At 49.4% G+C, this 19,210-nt stretch overlaps 1 protein-coding gene across 1 annotated transcript in view; it reads left to right on the top strand.

The window, feature by feature from the left end:
• GOLGB1 (golgin B1) overlaps window positions 1–19,210 on the top strand; it is a 75,787-nt gene that overhangs the window by 45,332 nt on the left and 11,245 nt on the right. Inside the window, exons 23-32 of the mRNA XM_083572448.1 lie at window positions 1,684–1,767; window positions 4,689–4,762; window positions 9,789–9,918; window positions 10,420–10,530; window positions 11,473–11,527; window positions 15,250–15,360; window positions 16,471–16,581; window positions 16,783–16,838; window positions 17,061–17,130; window positions 18,506–18,687. Coding sequence (XP_083428574.1) covers window positions 1,684–1,767; window positions 4,689–4,762; window positions 9,789–9,918; window positions 10,420–10,530; window positions 11,473–11,527; window positions 15,250–15,360; window positions 16,471–16,581; window positions 16,783–16,838; window positions 17,061–17,130; window positions 18,506–18,687 — 984 coding nt within the window. The remainder of the gene's footprint in view (window positions 1–1,683; window positions 1,768–4,688; window positions 4,763–9,788; window positions 9,919–10,419; window positions 10,531–11,472; window positions 11,528–15,249; window positions 15,361–16,470; window positions 16,582–16,782; window positions 16,839–17,060; window positions 17,131–18,505; window positions 18,688–19,210) is intronic.

The raw sequence follows: 19,210 nt of genomic DNA, 5'->3' as shown, positions 1-19,210 counted from the left end.
AATGCAATAATAATAATAATAATAATAATAATAATAATAATAATAATAATAATATTTTTTTATTTATACCCTGCCCATTGGCTGGGCTTCCCCAGCCACTCTGGGGGGCTTCCAACAAAATTAAAATACTGTAATACATCAAACATTAAAAGCTTCCCTAAACAGGGCTGCCTTCAGCCCTGTCATAATAAAAGTCACAGTGATGTCATAATATGATGTCATAATAAAAGCATAACTTTAAACAACTTCCATCGAATAAAGTAATAATCAATAATCCTTTAGAATATGAAAGTACACAATAAAATTAAATACCAGCAAATAAGAATTAAACAGAAATTCACTCTTAATGATTACTATAAACCATTTCTAAACTATGTCACCGGAATTTATGTAAAGGGGGGGGGGGTTTGCCCCTCCAGTGGACATCATTCACACACACACACACACACACACACACACACACAATCAACACAATCACTCCTGCTGCTTCTCAATATACTCTGGTTGGCCTCTGTTATTTTTTTCCTACCGATAGGGAACCCACTTAAGGACTCTCTATGGGCTCTTGGATACCCCATAGGGGAAAAGGAGGAGGTTAGGAACTCCTTGAAACTGAACCCCAGTCAGTAAGCCCAATCTTTATTCAAGGAACTGTTGCAACTGGGTCCCCACTCACCACACACAGGAGGAAGGAGAACCCCGAACAATGGTGTGCAAGCCCTTATATGTTGTTGTTGAGTCATTTAGTCGTGTCCGACTCTTCATGACCCCCTGGACCAGAGCACGCCAGGCACTCCTGTCTTCCACTGCCTCCCGCAGTTTGGTCAAACTCATGCTGGTAGCTTCGAGAACACTGACCAACCATCTCATCCTCTGTCGTCCCCTTCGCCTTGTGCCCTCCATCTTTCCCAGTATCAGGGTCTTTTCCAGGGAGTCTTCTCTTCTCATGATGTGGCCAAAGTCTTGGAGCCTCAGCTTCAGGATCTGTCCTTCCAGGGAGCACTCAGGGCTGATTTCCTTCAGAATGGAGAGGTTTGATCTTCTTGCAGTCCATGGGACTCTCAAGAGTCTCCTCCAGCACCATAATTCAAAAGCATCCATTCTTCGGCGATCAGCCTTCTTTATGGTCCAGCTCTCAATTCCATACATCACTACTGGGAAAACCATGGCTTTTACAATACGGACCTTTGTTGGCAAGGTGATGTCAGAATAGAGTGATACTATGACTTCGATAGGGCAGAACTATTTTTTTTAACCGTCAAATAAAATTTTATTTTTCGAAATGAAACAAAACCTACAGTAAGATGGAAAATAATGTTCATTTCCGTGCATTTGCATTTGAATACTTTTCTCTTACTTGTTGTTTTTGAATAGATATTATTAGGAATTTTACAGGGAAATACAAAACTTAATATCATATCTCTGGGGGTTTTGGTCCAAATCAAAATATTGATTTGGATTCAATAAAACTCACAGAGAAAAAGAGAGAAAAAGAAATGCAGGAAATATAGAAAGGCAGAGAGGGAGATAAAGAAGAAATAGACAAGAGGTTTAAAAGGCGGAAGAAAAATAAAGTTCAAAAGCTAAAGAACTTCCGATTCTTCATCTGACCTCTGTATATAAGCAATATTCACTTGATAGGGCAGAACTATTACTTATAATTTTTCTCCCTCTCTCCTCGAGATGTGGAAGGCTGTGGTGGGACACAATGTGTCCGTGAAGGTGGAGTCCCAAGGAGACGACTGGGACACAGACCCGGATTTTGTGGTGAGTTTCCTCCATTCCCCTGGGATTGCTGCTTTTGGGGGTTTCTTGGGCTCTGTCGCTTCTGCGTCTTCCGAAAAGAGCAGGCAGGAACCTGCAGAGCCTTGTGGGAGGGAGAGAAGTTCATCTCTCAGGAACTGGCAGAGCATCAGGGCTCGGAGGAAAGAGAAAAAATGGAAGGAACTGAGAAGGGGATCTCAGCTGCACCTGCCAGGGCTGGCAGCTCTATATCCATGTTAGGGGTGGGGAGAAGCTCAGGCTTGGGGGACAAATGCACCCAATAGATCTCTCTACCTGCCCCCCAGGACTTTCCTCCAGGTGACACCCCTTGCCAGTCCTGCTTAACCTGTTTGGAAAGCATCCTTCAACTCTGATTGTGCTTCTTTCTTGCCTGGATGGAGGCTATTTTATTTATTAAAAAATATTTATGTTGTTGTTGAGTCGTTTAGTCATGTCCGACTCTTCGTGACCCCCCTGGACCACAGCACGCCAGGCACTCCTGTCTTCCACTGCCTCCCTCATGCTGGTAGCTTCGAGAACACTGTCCAACCATCTCGTCCTCTGTCGTCCCCTTCTCCTTGCGCCCTCCATCTTTTTGCTGACTGTATAAAGCTTCTCCCCCCTTCATGGATCACTGCCTTGCCGTGGCGAAGGGGCTTGAATAACTCAGAGAAGCTATGAGCTATGCCGTGCAGGGCCACCCAAGATGGACAGGTCATAGTGGAGAGTTTTGACCAAATGTGATCCACCTGGAGCAGGAACCGGCAAGCCACTCCAGTATCCCTGCCAAGAAAACTCCGCGGACAAAGACAACAGGCATATAAAAGTTATGACGCCGGAAGATGAGCCCCTCAGGTCGGAAGGTGTCCAACATGCTACTGAGGAAGAGCGGAGGACAAGTACAAGTAGATTCAGAGCTGATGAAGCGGCTGGGCCAACTCACTGAGCCCAGCTTCTGGCATCTCCTCTTTGTGGCATTCCCAAAGCAAAGGAAGGATTAAAGGTAAAGGTACCCCTGCCCGTACGGGCCAGTCCTGACAGACTCTAGGGTTGTGCGTTCATCTCACTCTAGAGGCCGGGAGCCAGCGCTGTCCGCAGACACTTCCGGGTCACGTGGCCAGTGTGACAAGCTGCATCTGGCGAGCCAGCGCAGCACACGGAACGCCGTTTACCTTCCCGCTGGTAAGCGGTCCCTATTTATCTACTTGCAACCGGGGTGCTTTCGAACTGCTAGGTTGGCAGGCGCTGGGACCGAACGATGGGAGCGCACCCTGCCGCGGGGATTCAAACCGCCGACCTTTCGATCGGCAAGTCCTAGGCGCTGAGGCTTTAACCCACAGCGCCACCCGCGTCCCTAAAGGAAGGATTAGACTCTGATTAATAAAAGACACACAAGGCTTGATCAGCAAGACTCTGGGAGGAGTGCATATAATAATAATTCCTGACCACCCTCTGGCCCAGGTTGTTTTATTCACAAAAGAACTTTTTACACTGTTCATAAGAACCAATCAAATTTCCTCTGAGCATTTCAAAACCCCCACGTGGGACAAAGTTAAACTACAAAAACTCATTTAAACATGCATACTTCTGGGGTAATTAAAACAGGACTAAAAAGGAATACATTCAGCAACCCCGGAGGTCATAAACAAGGAATAAACATGATAGGAAGGATGGCAAGGAAGATGGGGATATTTATCACCTTCATGTGAAAAACTTATTTTCTGGCCCTAAGATTAACAAAATCAAGGAAGGGTACGTCAAAGAACTGCCTACTATCTTTTATGGCCTAGGATGCCTGGCAAGGCAACTGGCAACCAGCCTGAGTTCTAGAATGCTTATACATGCTTGTCAGACAGAGAGAAATGGGCAGTAGAGGGAAAATGGCATAAATGTAGAAGCTTGTGGGAATTGACCAGAAATTATTGTCAATGAATCAAACCCAGTCAGCACAATGAATTCATCGTGGACACAATGGCTTGATGCATATTTCATAGTTCCTCATAGTAATCCCATCTGTTGCCTTTGTCCATGGAGTTTCCTTGGCAGGGATACTGGAGTGGCTTGCCGGTTCCTGCTCCAGGTGGATCATGTTTGGTCAAAACTCTCCACTATGACCTGTCCGTCTTGGGTGGCCCTGCACAGCATGGCTCATAGCTTCTCTGAGTTATTCAAGCCCCTTCACCACGAAAAGACAGTGATCCATGAAGGATCTACCTTGTCAACAAAGGTCCGTATAGTTAAAGCTATGGGTTTCCCAGTAGTGATGTATGGAAGTGAGAGCTGGACCATAAAGAAGGCTGATCGCCAAAGAATGGATGCTTTTGAATTCTGGTGCTGGAGGAGACTCTTGAGAGTCCCATGGATTGCAAGAAGATCAAACCTCTCCATTCTGAAGGAAATCAGCCCTGAGTGCTCACTGGAAGGACAGATCGTGAAGCTGAGGCTCCAAGACTTTGGCCACCTCATGAGAAGAGAAGACTCCCTGGAAAAGACCATGAGGTTGGGAAAGATGGAGGGCACAAGGAGAAGGGGATGACAGAGGACGAGATGGACGGTTGGACAGCGTTCTCGAAGCTACCAGCATGAGCCTGACCAAACTGCGGGAGGTAATGGAAGACAGGAGTGCCTGGCGTGCTCTGGTTCATGGGGTCACGAAGAGTCGGACACGACTAAACGACTAAACAACAACAACAAATCCCATCTGATCACTACACTCTTTCCAGTCTTCTTTCTCTTCTCCCTCTTCCTTGTCCCGCTCCCTGGGCTCTGAGCCTTCTTCCCTTGAGGGTTCACTGGCTGTTTCCTCCCCACATCCCTCTGCTTTCAACCAGTCTTGTGACACAGGATAACGCAGAAGGCTGTGGCAATAATGTCGATGGCAATTTAGATCCCTAACCAATTGTGTGTGTGTCTCTCTCTTGCAGAACGACATCTCAGAGAAAGAGCAGAGGTGGGGGGCGAAAACCATCGAGGGCTCCGGCCGCGCAGAGCACATCGAGTGAGTTATTGTTTCCTCTCCTCCTGCTGGTTCAAACCTTGAGTAATGGCCCAGGTGGCTTGTTAAAGCCATGCGTGCAGCAGAGAGAGCAGACCCGGTACTTTGCTGCGGTGGGGGGGTCTTGGTGGGGGTGGCAGGCCTCGGAAGGAATGAAGGGAAGCAGCAAAGGCCTCAGGGGGGAAATTCCAGCAATTATTTGTCTCCTAGTTCTGTGCATTGTTAAAAATGGGTGTTGAGAACATGAGATTTTGACATTTGTTTTTTTTAAAAAAAATTAAAATTAGTTTTACACAAAGTTACACACAATAACTGTAACCATTCCAAAACATAAAAATAAAACAAGTTCTGTCGAACCTTCAGACCTCCTTCCCTCCCTCCATGAGTTCCAATTCTATTTTAAAAAAATCTTTTTTCTTTTTTCCTGCATCTTTTCCCTTTATCCATCTATTACAGGGGTCAGCAAACTTTTTCAGCAGGGGGCCGGTCCACTGTCCCTCAGACCTTGTGGGGGGCCAGACTATATTTTGCAAAAAAAATAAAAAATGAATTCCCATGCCCCACAAATAACCCAGAGATGCATTTTAAATAAAAGGACGCAACACATTTGACTCATGTAAAAACACGCTGATTCCCGGACTGTGCGCGGGCCGGATTGAGAAGGCGATTGGGCCGGCCCAGGGCCCTGAGCCTTAAGTTTGCCTACCCATGATCTGTTATATAAGCATAGTAACCAAAGTTCATTTCACTTTACAACTGTCATTGTATCCCAGCCAATGATTTTAACTGTCTACAGTGGTCCTTTATTATGAAGTTATTCCAATCTTTTAAAAATACTTGGTCTTCCTGTTTTCTGATCTTACTAGTCAGTCTTGCTATTTCTGCATATTCCATCAGCTTGGCATTTTGACATTTGAACAGAGTGGCTTCTTAAAAGCATCATGCACAGCCCTCCAAAAGGAGACGACAAAAAAAGGGGCATTGCATTGCTCTGTGTTGCTTCCAACTGTATAATGCTGTGATTCTTAGGACACAGGTGGGCATAGAATTTGCAGATATCTATAAACCACAGAACCTAGGGCTTGCCGATCGGAAGGTCAGCGGTTCAAATCCCTGCGACGGGGTGAGCTCCCGTTGTTCAGTCCCTGTTCCTGCCAACCTAGCGGTTCGAAAGCACGTCAAAGTGCAAGTAGATAAATAGGTACCGCTCCGGCGGGAAGGTAAACAGCGTTTCCGTGCGCTGCTCTGGTTTGCCAGAAGCGGCTTAGTTGTGCTGGCCACATGACCTAGAAAAACTGTCTGTGGACAAACCCTGGCTCCCTCGGCCAGTAAAGCGAGATGAGCGCCACAACCCCAGAGTTGTCCAGTCGCAGACGACTCTGGGCTTGCGGCGCTCATCTTGCTTTATTGGCCGAGGGAGCCGGCGTACAGCTTCCGGGTCATGTGGCCAGCATGACTAAGCCGCTTCTGGCAAACCAGAGCAGCGCATGGAAACGCCGTTTACCTTCCCCGCTGGAGTGGTACCTATTTATCTACTTGCACTTTGACATGCTTTCGAACTGCTAGTTTGGCAGGAGCAGGGACCGAGCAACGGGAGCGCACCCCATCGTGGAGATTCAAACCGCCGACTTTCTGATAGGCAAGCCCTAGGCTCTGTGGTTTAGACCACAGCGTCACCCGCGTCGGGGTAACGAAGTGCAAAATCATGTCAGCTTTTGTTGACATGATTGGCAATAAGCATCAGAGACTGCATAGAGCTATCTAGGAAAAGCACGAGCTATGTGCACACAGACCTCGCCTTTTAAAACCAAAGTATTAAAAAATCTATGATCGGAACTCATATTCCCTTTAACCATTTAACCCACAGCACCACCTTCGTCCCTTCCCTTTACATATATATCAAATATAAAATTAGATGCCAATTTAGAAATTATTGCTATTAACAGAACTACCATGCACTTCACCACAGTGAGGATTAGACTCATGGCTGAAAGATCTGTCTTCCTGGCTCATGCTGCAAATTGGTGATGGGCAACTTCCAGGCCCCCGAAGCAGCAGCAGCAGCAGCAAGAGTAGCTCTGGCTTTTGAGGGTTCTTCATCTTTCACATGGACATAGGCAAAACGGACAGCTGGGATTCCTGCATTGCAGGGGGTTGGACTAGATGACCCCTGTGGGTCCCTTCCAACTCTACGATTCTATGATTCCGTGACCTTCAGTCAGAGTTTTCCTTCAGACACTGTCCCCTGTCAAGATTGAGCAGACATCTCTCCTCTGCAAAGTGGGTCCCAGGAACCCAGGACCGCCCTGTTCTTGAACACGGGTGCAAGAATCTGCATGGAAGAGTCTGCCCCCAGGTGCAGCAGTGCCTCTGGGCTGTGATTTGAAGTGGTGCAGGAAGCGGCCCCTTCTGCACTCTCAGGGCCATTTGCAGGAGCTGGGCTGAGGTTCCTGTCCTGCATCACGTCACCTTCAGGGGTTGCCATGGCTGCGCCTGCTTCTTGCAGGAAAAGGAAGTGGTGTGCGCTCAGCGAGCAGCTTGCCAAATAAGGTCTTTTGCAGGTCAGCCACAAATAGAAGAGTCTCCTGGAGAGGAAGGAGATGCTAATAGGTGCATTGGCTTGTTTGGGGTCCACCTGGCTGAAGAGAGATCCTTGACTTACGTTGCACCCAACATATGTGTGCCAATTTGGGGCAGTTTCTCCAGCCATGTAGGAATGACATCTAACTCCTTGTGATTTGCAGTGACTGGTTCCTTGTTCTGCCCTCAGAAATCTGAGTGAGCAAATGGTTTCCTTCCTCTTTCTAAAATACCTCTGTATTCTTAGTTATTACAGTGGACCTTCCAGATACGAACTTAATTCGTCCCGGGGGTCTGTGGTGACCCCAAAAAGTCCGAATCCGGAGGCGCAGCTTCTGCACAAGCGCACGGTGCGATGGAGTGTTTCTGCGTGACTGCAAAGCACGCAGAGCGCTTCTGTGCATGCGTGCGCGGCGAAACCCGGAATTACTATACACTTCTGGGTTTGCCACATTCGTAACTTGAAATTATGACAACAAAGCTATTGTAACCTGAGGTACCACTGTATTTATATACAGTGGTACCTCTGGATGCAGACGGGATCCACTCCGGAGCCCTGTTTGCATCCTGAAGTGAACGCAACCTGCGTTCGTGCGTCTGCGCGGGTCGCAATACGCTGCTTCTGCGCATGCACGTGATGTCTTTTTGAGCGTCTTCGCATGCACGAGCGGCGAAACCCAGAAGTAATACACTCCGTTACTTCCGGGTCGCCGTGGAGTGCAACCCGAATAGGCTTAACCTAAAGAGACTTCAACCCGAGGTATATCTGTATATATAATATCTATGAGTTGCTCCTCTAATTGGATCCATGTTAGGGCAAAACCTTTATTGGGCCAACTGAAATGTCACAAAATAGCATGCAAGCTTTTGTACTCTCTGGAAAGAGAGAGGGAGAGGGAAAACCAGCTCATTGACAATAATTGCAGTCGCACAACAATGCAACAGATTGCGCAGATTAGGTCTCAGTTGCCACAAAGCTAATCCAGCTGTTTCTTTGGGGTTCAGTGGATCTGCTCCCTGCTCAAAATTCTAGTGCCATTGCATGGAGGCAAGACGCAAGACCTTCCTTCAGTAGCATATATGAGGAACTTGCTGAATCAGGCCAGCGGCCCATTTGTTCAGCATCCTGTTCTCACAGTGGCTGACCAGATGCCCCAAAGCGATGCCCACAATCAGGATCCGAGCCCAAGAGCCCTCTGCTGTTCAGAAGCACTGCTGCCTTCAAACATGGAGACAGAATAAAGCCATACCAGCTAGGAGCCACGGATAGCTGTCTCCTCCTCCTCTTTTATTTATTTATTTTGTATTTATTATTGATAACAATTTATTGATTTTCCAAAAATAACAATACAAAAAAGGGGGGAGAGTTCAGAACCAAATTAAAGCATAAATTTTGATCGACTTCCCTCCACTACCCCTCTTGGTTCCAATATAATATACTTGTTTATGCACGTCCACAAAACCTTATATACCTAACAATCCAATTTTAAAACCTTCTTCATCTTATTACAAATGACTTTTAAAAGTTCTACTAATGTCAAAATCTGTACACAAAGCTTTAAAGATATGCTTTAAGCTATTGCCCTTTTTGTAACAATTTGTCCTGCATTGTTCAATATCTTTTCCAGGTTTTGCTGCTTGCGCATGCGCAGAAGTGCTCTATTGTGCTGTGCATGTGTGCAGAAGCGGCACCTCTGGATACAGATTTTTTGGGTTGCGCACGGATCCTCGGAATGAATTAAATTTGTAACCAGAGGGTCCACTGTACTTTCTGTACCAAGAAATGAAAACTGACACGGCGTCCTTTCCAACACTACAAATCTACGATTTTACAAATGCTTGTTAAATAGCCAACATCATTTAATCTCCCTGCTAACCTGTCAGGGTATGGGACGCGGGTGGCGCTGTGGGTTAAACCACAGAGCCTAGGACTTGCTGATCAGAAGGTCGGCGGTTCGAATCCCCACGACGGGGTGAGCTCCCGTTGCTCGGTCCCTGCTCCTGCCAACCTAGCAGTTCCAAAGCACACCAAAAGTGCAAGTAGATAAATAGGTACCGCTCTGGTGGGAAGGTAAACGGTGTTTCCGTGCACTGCTCTAGTTCGCCAGAAGCGGCTTAGTCACGCTGGCCACATAACCCGGAAGCTGTACGCTGGCTCTCTCGGCCAGTAAAGCCAGATGAGCGCCGCAACCCCAGGGTCGGCCACGACTGGACCTAATGGTCAGGGGTCCCCTTTACCCTTTAACCTGTCAGGGTGACAGCTAGATAAATGGGCCACGCAGAAGTGACCTCAGTTCTGCCTGCAGGTGGCTGCCCATTGAACCCAGTATTTCTAGAGATGGGAGGGGGGGAGTAGAAAAGGGATCTGCCTTGAAATGGTCGCTGGGTTGGGGACCATTCAGCCCTGCCTCCTTTTTCAAACTCCCCCCTTTGTGCTTTGACTCTGCAGCATCCACAAGCTCAGGAGCAAAGTGTCCGAGGAACATGAAGTTCTCAAGAAGAAGGAGTTGGAGGCGGCGCCCAAGGCATCCTACGGTTACGGGGGCAAGTTTGGCACGGAGAAGGACCGCATGGACAAGGTGCAAAAGGGGGAGGGCTCTGTTCTTTGGATGCTGCTAAGGTTTCGGGTTTGTTTGTGTATTGTGTGTGTGTGTGTGTGTGTATCCAAAAAGCAAGGGCCCATTTTTGATGGTAGTAACCTGGACCCTGACCCTCACCTCCGTTTGGTGTTTAAAATATTTATTTCTTAATTTTGGGCTCAAAAAAATAGGGGTCGTCTTATATATAGGAGCATCTTATACACGGAAAAATACGGTACAAAGCAAGACGGCTTTGTCACGTCTGCAAGTGGGCAGTGTGGGGCTCACTGACTGATGCTGACAACACCCCCCCTTTGGAGTTGTCATAATCATGACATCATCATGACGTCAGGTGATGAACATCGGGGGCCTCCATCACCTGTCAAAGTGGTTTGCGGAGAGGGGTGGGGAGCTGACCAACCAAACAACCAGGGCACCCTCGGAATTATCTGCCCAGAATTATCTGGCAGAATTTGACACCACTCTGTCTTGATTTCCCAGAGTGCTCTGGGCCATGAGTATGTTGCGGAAGTGGGAATGCACTCGTCTCAGACAGATGCAGCCAAAGGCTTCGGAGGGAAGTATGGGGTGCAGAGGGACCGAGCAGACAAGGTGAGTGTTGAAGTCCCATTGTGTTTACCTTTGATATCTGCTGCCAGGGCGTTCCACAGGGAGGGTGCCACCACCGAGAAGGCCCTCTGCCTGGTTCCCTGTAACTTGGCTTCTCGCAGTGAGGGAACAAGCAGAAGACCTTTGGAGCTGGACCTCAGTGTCCGGGCAGAATGATGGGGGTGGAGACTCTCCTTCAGGGATACAGGACCGAGGCCATTTAGGGCTTTAAAGGTCAGCACCAACATTTTGAATTGTGCCCAGAAATGTACTGGGAGCCAATGTAGGTCTTACAGGACTGGTGTTATATGGTCTCAGCGGCCGCCCCCAGTCACCAGTCTAGCTGCCGCATTCTGGATTAGTTGTAGTTTCCGGGTCACCTTCAAAGGTAGCCCCACATAGAGCGCATGGCAGTAGTCCAAGCAAGAGACAACCAGAGCATGCACCACTCTGGCGAGACAGTCTGCGGGCAGGGAGGGTCTCATCCTGCGTACCAGATGGAGCTGGCTGACAGCTGCCCTGGACACAGAATGGATCTGCGCCTTCATGGACAGCTGTGGGTCCAAAATGACCCCCAAGCTGAGCACCTGGTCCTTCAGGAGCACAGTTACCCCATGCAGGACCAGGGAATCCCCCACACCCGCCCGCCCCCTGTCCCCCAACAACCTCAATCCATTAACCGCCATCTATCCTCTAACTGCGTCCAGACACTTTCCAGACATTTTATGATTCTTTGAATCTCATTCTGTGCCTCTGCAGCCCCCACCTCTAGGTTACTGCTAGGCTGAAGGATCATGGCACTGGCCTGCCCCACTCATAGCACATTGATTGCAAGCTCTTGGGGGCAGAGAGCTGTCCTTTTTATTTCCTTGTGTTGTTCTCTGTGGGTCTTTATATGTACCTATAAGAACTACAACAACTTTTCTCACCTTCTGTTCCCCACAGTCGGCTCTCGGTTTTGAGTACAAGGGCGAAGTTGAGATGCACACCTCCCAGAAAGGTAAGGTTGGAGAGATTCCTGCTGCTTCCTCTCATTCTCCCTTTCCCCCCTTAATTTTTTTGTTTTTCAGAAAATGTTGGAGAGCTGCATCACAAAATTTGGAGAAGTGTGATTTTTCAAAGGGCGTTTGTGTTTTGGTTTGCGTCTTGGTTCAGGAAATGTGAACAGCCAAACAGATTCCTCCCCCCGGTGTCTGACTGCAGTCATCCCTCTGCCTCTCTCTCCATGTGCTCCAAGGCCTCTGGAGAGGGAAGGTGCATTTTGAGCATGTGGAGAAGCACAGGAGACCACATTTGTCCATGGCTGTAGGGCAGGCTGGAGCATGACGATAGATGCACACAGAGCTATGCACCAGAAGGCAGTGCAAAAGAATGTTGTCTCCTACTGGAGTTCAGCCCACCATGAAGCGCAGAGAGCACTCTTTATTTTAAGCATTTGGTGCGCCACACTTTAGCCATAAAGACTTCCAGAATGTCTTAAACACAGTCAGAACAAGACAGTCCCTACCTGCAGGCTCACAGTCAAAAAAAACACAACACACGAGGGGAAATGGTCACGGAGGGAAGAGGAAAACAAAAACCCAGTCACCAGTTTCTTTTTTTTAAAAAAAATAATATTACAAATTTCAACACAGTAATTTTAACAAAATACATCCTCCACATTGTTTGCCCCCTCCATTTTCCCCTCCCCCCTGAACAGAAGCTCCCCCCCTGACTTCCCTCAGCTCCTTTCTCTGGTTTCTCAACACATCTTTCTATCTGCATGTTATAAAATTGCAAAGATCCTCAAATTATCTATCTATGTAATATAATACAAAGTTTGTGAATGTTTATTCAAAACCTGCCAAAGAGTCCAGTTCATTTTGTTGCTTCTTCAAATATTTCGTAAAAGGTTCCCATTCATCTTTGAAGTCACAGTTATCCTTGTCACGTAGGTTGTGTGTCAATTTTGCCAATTCCGCATAGTCCATCAGTTTTTCTTGCCAAAGTTCTTTCGTCGGGATTTCCTCATTCTTCCATCCTTGTGCTATTAAGACTCTTGCCGCCGTTGTCGCATACATAAAAATGTTTTTTAGTTTCTTTGGCAGGTCTTTTCCCACAATCCCTAATAAAAAAGCTTCAGGCTTTTTCACAAATGTTAAATGAAACATTTAATTTAACTCATTATATATCATTTCCCAAAACATTTTAATTTTGCTACAATCCCACCACATATGGTAAAAAGTCCCTTCTTTTTCCTTACATTTCCAACACACATTTGAGCCAGTTTTATACATTATCCCTAATTGTACTGGTGACCAGTCACCAGTTTCTAAACAGCTGTTCCTATAGGATGGCTGGAAGGCGCCTTATATGTTTCCTTCCAGCAACTCCTGTAGCCAAGCTGGTGATGAACGTATCACTCTGTTTTTCTTTTGACCACATCAACAAGGAGGAGAGGAGAGCCTTGTCATCTGGGGAGCCCAGGACTTCCCAACACAATGCCCAGGCTTGCACCCCAGGGAAGTCCTGCTAATGCAGCAGTTCGGCTTCACTCCCAGAGGTGCACTCCATTGCCTCTTGAGAGCTGAGCCTTCAGCAAAGGTGCTGAAATGCACTTTCTGCTTCCCATCTCTCTTCTTCTGAGGCATCCTGAGAGCCCCACGGTGGCAGCCGAGGGGAGAGGAGGTCTGATGGGGCTGGCCTGTTTCAGCAGAGCTGATGGAGGGAGTTCTGCTTCCCAGCTCCATCTCACTCATGCCGTTTCTGCTGAGATGGCCCAGCTCTTGTGGGTTGGAGCTGTTTCTGTTGGATCAACCCATCGCCATCTGATGGATGATTTAGAAGGATCGGATCCGGTGCCGCTTTCACTGTGCGTGTGTGCCAGTATCCACACTCAGCAGAGTTACATCTCAACACAGCTCCTTCCTTGGAAGCATCTTCTGGGTTGAAAGTACACACAGGAGGCAATTGTGCTGGGCCTGGGGTTAACCCGAGCAATGCGGTCCAGGTCTGGTCCTGAATCCAAGGATTCCACGAGGAGTCAGTCCAACCGGGCCAAGGCAGGAAACCAGGATAGGTCAGGCACAGGGTAACAGGCAGGTAGCAGCAATGTTGCTCCCGCAACCTGGGGTGGGGTCCGACAGCCTTTTATCTCTGTTGGGGTAATGGCCGGTCCAGATCCCCCGGCGACTCACCTCCCTGTTTCGCCCAAAGGCAAGCACTCCTCCTGCGAGTACTCAGGTCTCTCCTTCTCTCAGACCTCAGTCTTTGCAGCTCGGGAGACATTGGTGGGTTACTAGACCCAGAGGCCGCCTCACCTGATGGTAGTGGAGCAGCTGTAAGCGATGGCCCAGCTGGAGGCAAGGAGGTCATCCCCGCATCTGGAGCCAGGGCAGGTTTAGGCCCCTGACTCGGCCCAGCTGGTGTTTGCTGCAGGGGAACCTGTGCAGACTGGGACTCTTCAGGATCAAGCCCCAGACTGGGTTCAGATGCCGCCTGAGGCAAAGGATCCGGTGCAGACTGAGACTCCTCTGGCTCCGAGTCTGAGCCCAAGTCCAAGGCCATCACAGCAATAAACACTCATGGATGCCATAAAGATTCAGTCAAGTGTAGAAGTTTCCTTGACAGGCAAATATTGGTAGCAAATATATATAGCCATTCACCACTGCTGTGGTCAAGGCATGCTTAGAGTCCAGCAAGAGTCCAAGATTCTCTCTCTGCTTCTTTCACTGCAAGGAGCAAGCAAGACACTCACAACAACTTACGACAAGTTACACAGAGCAGTTGTTACCCTCTGCACATGTTCAAAGAACAGTTTCCACAGAAACTGTCCTTGCATAGACAGAACAATCTCAGCCTTCTGCTGCTTCTTGAAACTTATTCTCTGTTTGCGTGGCAAGTCCCCTCCCCCCATGAGAAATGAAGACACTGGACACATTATATATGGTTAATGGGCATAAAAAGGCCACAACTTTATTGATTACAGAATTGAAAGGTATTGGCCTTAGGCATTGGCTCCTATCGTCTACCCGGCATGGAGACCGGGAAGGGTTGTCCACAAGCCGTGGGAGTCCTGTTGAAGTACGCCAACTAGGATCCCACGGGTGTCACCGCTCGGGGGCGTGCCGGGGGCCCTTACCTCCCTAGGTTTCGGACAAGGCAACGCCCCCCGGAGTCCTCTACCGGACTACCCTTTCCATTGGGGAAGGTGATGGCGCTTCCTTCCCCCCATTCATTTGCATAACAATTAACCCCTGCCAATGCCTAACCGCCAATACCGTGGAAGTTGTGACATTTGCTACGAGGTAGGCGAAAAAACCAAAAGGCTTGAAGTGTGCCAACTTGGAAAAATTCCTACCAGGCCCCTTGCGGCGACCAACCGAAGTCCATAGCAAGGTCATAGCTAGCTAATCCTAAAGGGTGGGTGGGATGGGAAAAACCGCTTGGCTGGGAAAGGGAAAAGAGGGCGGTCCCCGGGCGTGCCTGGCCTTAAATGGGCTAGGCCCTGCCTCCCCGGCCCGCCGATTGGCGGACAGGGTGGAAGGCACGCCCGGGGATTCCCTGTCCACGCGGGGGGCAAGATCCCGCCCCCGCGTGTGGGTGGAGGGTTTTGCCCGCAACCCCCTCTCCTCCCAGGAGGAAATGGCTTTCTGGAACAAATGATTCGCACACACCCACACCCCAGAATATCCAGCAGTGTCTGCATCTCTCTGAAATTCACCAGGTTTCACCTTATTGCAGATTACGCCGTTGGCTTTGGGGGCAAGTATGGTGTGCAAAAGGACCGCCAAGACAAATCTGCCCTGAGCTGGTCGCACAAAGAGGAATCGAAACCCCACGAGTCCCAGACAGGTGGGTGTTGAATGCCTCCCGGTTCAGAGAACGATGTGGGTGGAGCTCTTGGAAAGAGACAAGCAAGCCTTCATCGTGTTGTTTAGCCCAGCCTTCCCCAACTTGGTGAAGTCCAGGGATTGCTAAACTCCATCATCCCTGGCTCTTGGCCATGCAGGCTATGGGGAGTTGGGGTGCAATTACATCTGGAGGACACCTGGCTGGGGAAGGCTGGAGTCCTGTGTTTGAGAAGGATATTGGCAAGCTGGAAGATGTGCAGAGGAGGGTGACCAGGATGATTGAGGGTCTGGAAACCCAGCCTGATGAGGAACGGTTGAGGGAGCTGGGTATGTTTAGCCTGGAAAAGAGGAGGCTGAGAGATGGGAGTCAAAGATCTGAAGGGTTGTCCCATGGAAGATGGAGCAAGCTTGTTTTCTGCTGCTCCAGAGGACTCCCAAACCAATGCTTTCAAATGACAAGAAATGAGATTCTGTGGAACATTAGGAAGAACTTTTTGACAGTAAGAGATTTTTGACAGTTGGACGGACTCTCCCTCAAAAGGTGGTGGATCATCCTACCTTGAAGGTTTTTAAACAGAGGTTGGATGGGTATCTGTCAGGACCACCTTAGCTGTGATTCCTGCATTGCAGGGGGTTGGAGATGACCCTTGAGTCTAATAATAATAATAATAATAATAATAATAATAATAATAATAATAATATTTATACCCCACTCATATGGCTGGGTTTCCCCAGCCACTCTGGGCAGCTTCCAACTGAATATTAAAAACAATACAGCAATTAAAAACAATTTTATGCTTCTCTGTTAACTATCCATAGCTCAGTTGTTGGGGAACAGAGGTTGCTAACCTCCAAACCACAGGCATGAAGTGCCCCCCCCATGCACATTTCCTTCCCATCCCACTATTTTGGGCACCCCTTGAATCCCAGGTGAGGGAAACGGATGCTGTTGTGCCTTGGTGCTGCTTGTGAGCTTCCCAACTGGGGCGCCTGATTGGCCACCATGAGAACAATGGATCCAGCAGCCAAGATCTTCTGATGTGGTGCAGACCACGGAGCAAAATGGGGTCAGCTCTTTCCTCTTTCTGAAATTCACTCATCCCCCTTGCAGATTACGCCGTTGGCTTTGGGGGCAAGTACGGTGTGCAAAAAGACCGCCAAGACAAATCTGCCCTGAGCTGGTCACACAGGGAGGAATTGAAACCCCATGAGTCCCAGACAGGTGGGTGTTGAATGCCTCCCGGTTCAGAGAATGATGTGGGGTGGGGTGGGGTGGGGTGGGGAGGGGGTTAAGCCCCTGGAAGAGGCTGTCAAATGTATAGAGCCCATCATGGAGATGGGCTTGCCTTTGCTGAAAGGCTCCTGTGGCTTGGTTTCTGGAGGGCCATTCATTTCCTCCCTTTCCCCCCTTCCCACATTGCAGATCATGCCAAGGGATTTGGGGGCCGCTATGGGGTGCAGAAGGACCGGGTGGACAAGGTAAGCAGAGCTCGCCCCTCCACCCTCCACCAAAGGCCCTCTATAGGGCAAATAATCCATGCTGATAAGATCCTGTGAGCACCCATGAGTGACCTTATAGGAGTCTGGTTCTGGGACAGAATGATGCGCAGCCTCTTGTGGCAAGACTGCCTGCATAGAGGCGAGGAACCTGTGGCATCTCTGTCCTGGCCAGCTGGGTGTACTGTGGACCTCTCTTTGCAGAGCGCTGCTGGTTTCAACGAGATGGAAGCTCCAACTTCCTCATACGAGAAGACAACGCCTGTGGAGGCCGGTAAGTCTTTTCCCAGGCCAACCTGCCTATTTGCACCAGAGCCTTAGCAAGCCGTCCATAGAGGGTAGGTCCATAGAGGGTAGGTGCCTCTAAGTGCCTCCTGCGCTACGGGCTCTAGCCTGAGCCAGGGGGCTGGAGAAGGTGCCCCCCGCAAGTCCCCCCAACTCCACGGTCCACTATAAAGTCAAGTTGCATCATGCATGCATTTTGCTTCAGAGAATTCCGCCATACACGCTTGGCTGCAGCTCCATTCTAGATCCATTCCAGCTTTTTTCTTCTGCCTTCGCCTCTCTGCCTGCCTGTATCCTCCTCCTCCCGTTGACAGGTTGCTCACATGTGGAAGAGTGAGGGGAGGCAGTGGAGACGTTGTGGGGGGAGTTCCCCACGGGGCTTACACCCCCCACTTGCCAGCCAAGGTAAAGATAATTTTGGCTATGCTCGTGACCCTCAGAACCAACCCTCTGCATATGATGCAACTTGACTGCATATTTTGGAACGTTGTCGGTTGGTTCACTGTGCATTTATGGCGCCCCCAAGATAAAAAGGTAAAGGGGCCCCTGACCATTAGGTCCAGTTGTGTCCGACTCTGGGGTTGCGGCGCTCATCTCGCTTTACTGGCCGAGGGAGCCGGCGTACAGCTTCCGTGTCATGTGGCCAGCATGACTAAGCTGCTTCTGGCGAACCAGAGCAGCGCACGGAAACGCTGTTTACCTTCCTGCCAGAGTGGTACCTATTTATCTACTTGCACTTTGATGTGCTTTCGTACTGCTAGGTTGGCAGGAGCAGGGACTGAGCAACGGGAGCTCATCCTGTTGCGGGGATTCGAACCGCCGACCTTCTGATCGGCAAGTCCTAGGCTCTGTGGTTTAACCCACAGTGCCACCCACGTCCCTGGTACAACTGTATAGCCTCCTACTAAAGACAATGCGCTTCACTTTTGGAACCCCTAGATGGGCCCATGTTGCAGTCCTTGGCACCTGCCTCTCCTGTGGCCCTTCACGACAGAAGTTGCCTTGAGTTGAAGCCACCCACAGCGCCACCCGCGTCCCTAGATATCGTGTCCCCCAAGATATCGTAACCCAATTTTGCATGACGGTTCTTGAGATTAAGGCGCAGGCTCCCACCTTCTTTTGGATAAAACTGAGTCCCATTCTGAATCAAGATGGCGGACTGAACCTTTCGAAACTAATTTTAACCACTGATCTTGAAGCTGCACTGACTTCAAAACTGCACTGATTTCTTGTGTCTCTTCGAATTCCTGTGCTGCGTTGGGTACGGGGCTGTTCATTTTATAACAAACTGTGTTATTCAGTGGGTGGGTGGAGGGAGGCCCCCACTGCCAAGTCTTCACCCTGCCCTTTGTCATTGTCACCAGCTTCTGCTGGAGCAGGTAACCTGAGGCAGCGGTTCGAGAGCATGGCCAAGTCAGCCGAGGAAGACAACCGGAAGAGGGCAGAGGAAGAGCGAGCGCGTCGCCAGGCCCGGGAGAAGCAGGAGCGCCAGGCAGCCCAGAAGCAGCTGCAGGAGCAGGAGGAACAACGGGAACAGGAGCAGGAGGTGAGGCCGGAATTGGATAGATCTAAAGGATCTAAAGGATCTGGGACGCGGGTGGCGCTGTGGGTTAAACCACAGAGCCTAGGACTTGCCAATCAGAAGGTTGGCGGTTCGAATCCCCACGATGGGGTGAGCTCCCATTGCCCGGTCCCTGCTCCTGCCAACCTAGCAGTTCAAAAGCACATCAGAGTGCAAGTAGATAAATAGGTACCACTCCAGCAGGAAGGTAAACGGCATTTCCGTGCGCTGCTCTGGTTCGCCAGAAGCGGCTTAGTCATGCTGGCCACATGACCCAGAAACTGTACACCGGCTCCCTCGGCCAATAAAGCAAGATGAGCGCCGCAAGCCCAGAGTCGTCTGCGACTGGACGACTCTGGGGTTGTGGCGCTCATCTCGCTTTACTGGCCGAGGGAGCCAGGGTTTGTCCACAGACAGTTTTTCTAGGTCATGTGGCCAGCACAACTAAGCCACTTCTGGCAAACCAGAGCAGCGCACGGAAACGCCGTTTACCTTCCTGCCGCAACCC

This window comes from Podarcis filfolensis (genome assembly GCF_964270895.1).
Source record: "Podarcis filfolensis genome assembly, chromosome: 10".
NCBI lineage: Eukaryota > Metazoa > Chordata > Lepidosauria > Squamata > Lacertidae > Podarcis > Podarcis filfolensis.
The sequence above is the reverse complement of the archived record's forward strand: the minus strand, read 5'-3'. Positions and strand labels throughout refer to the sequence as shown.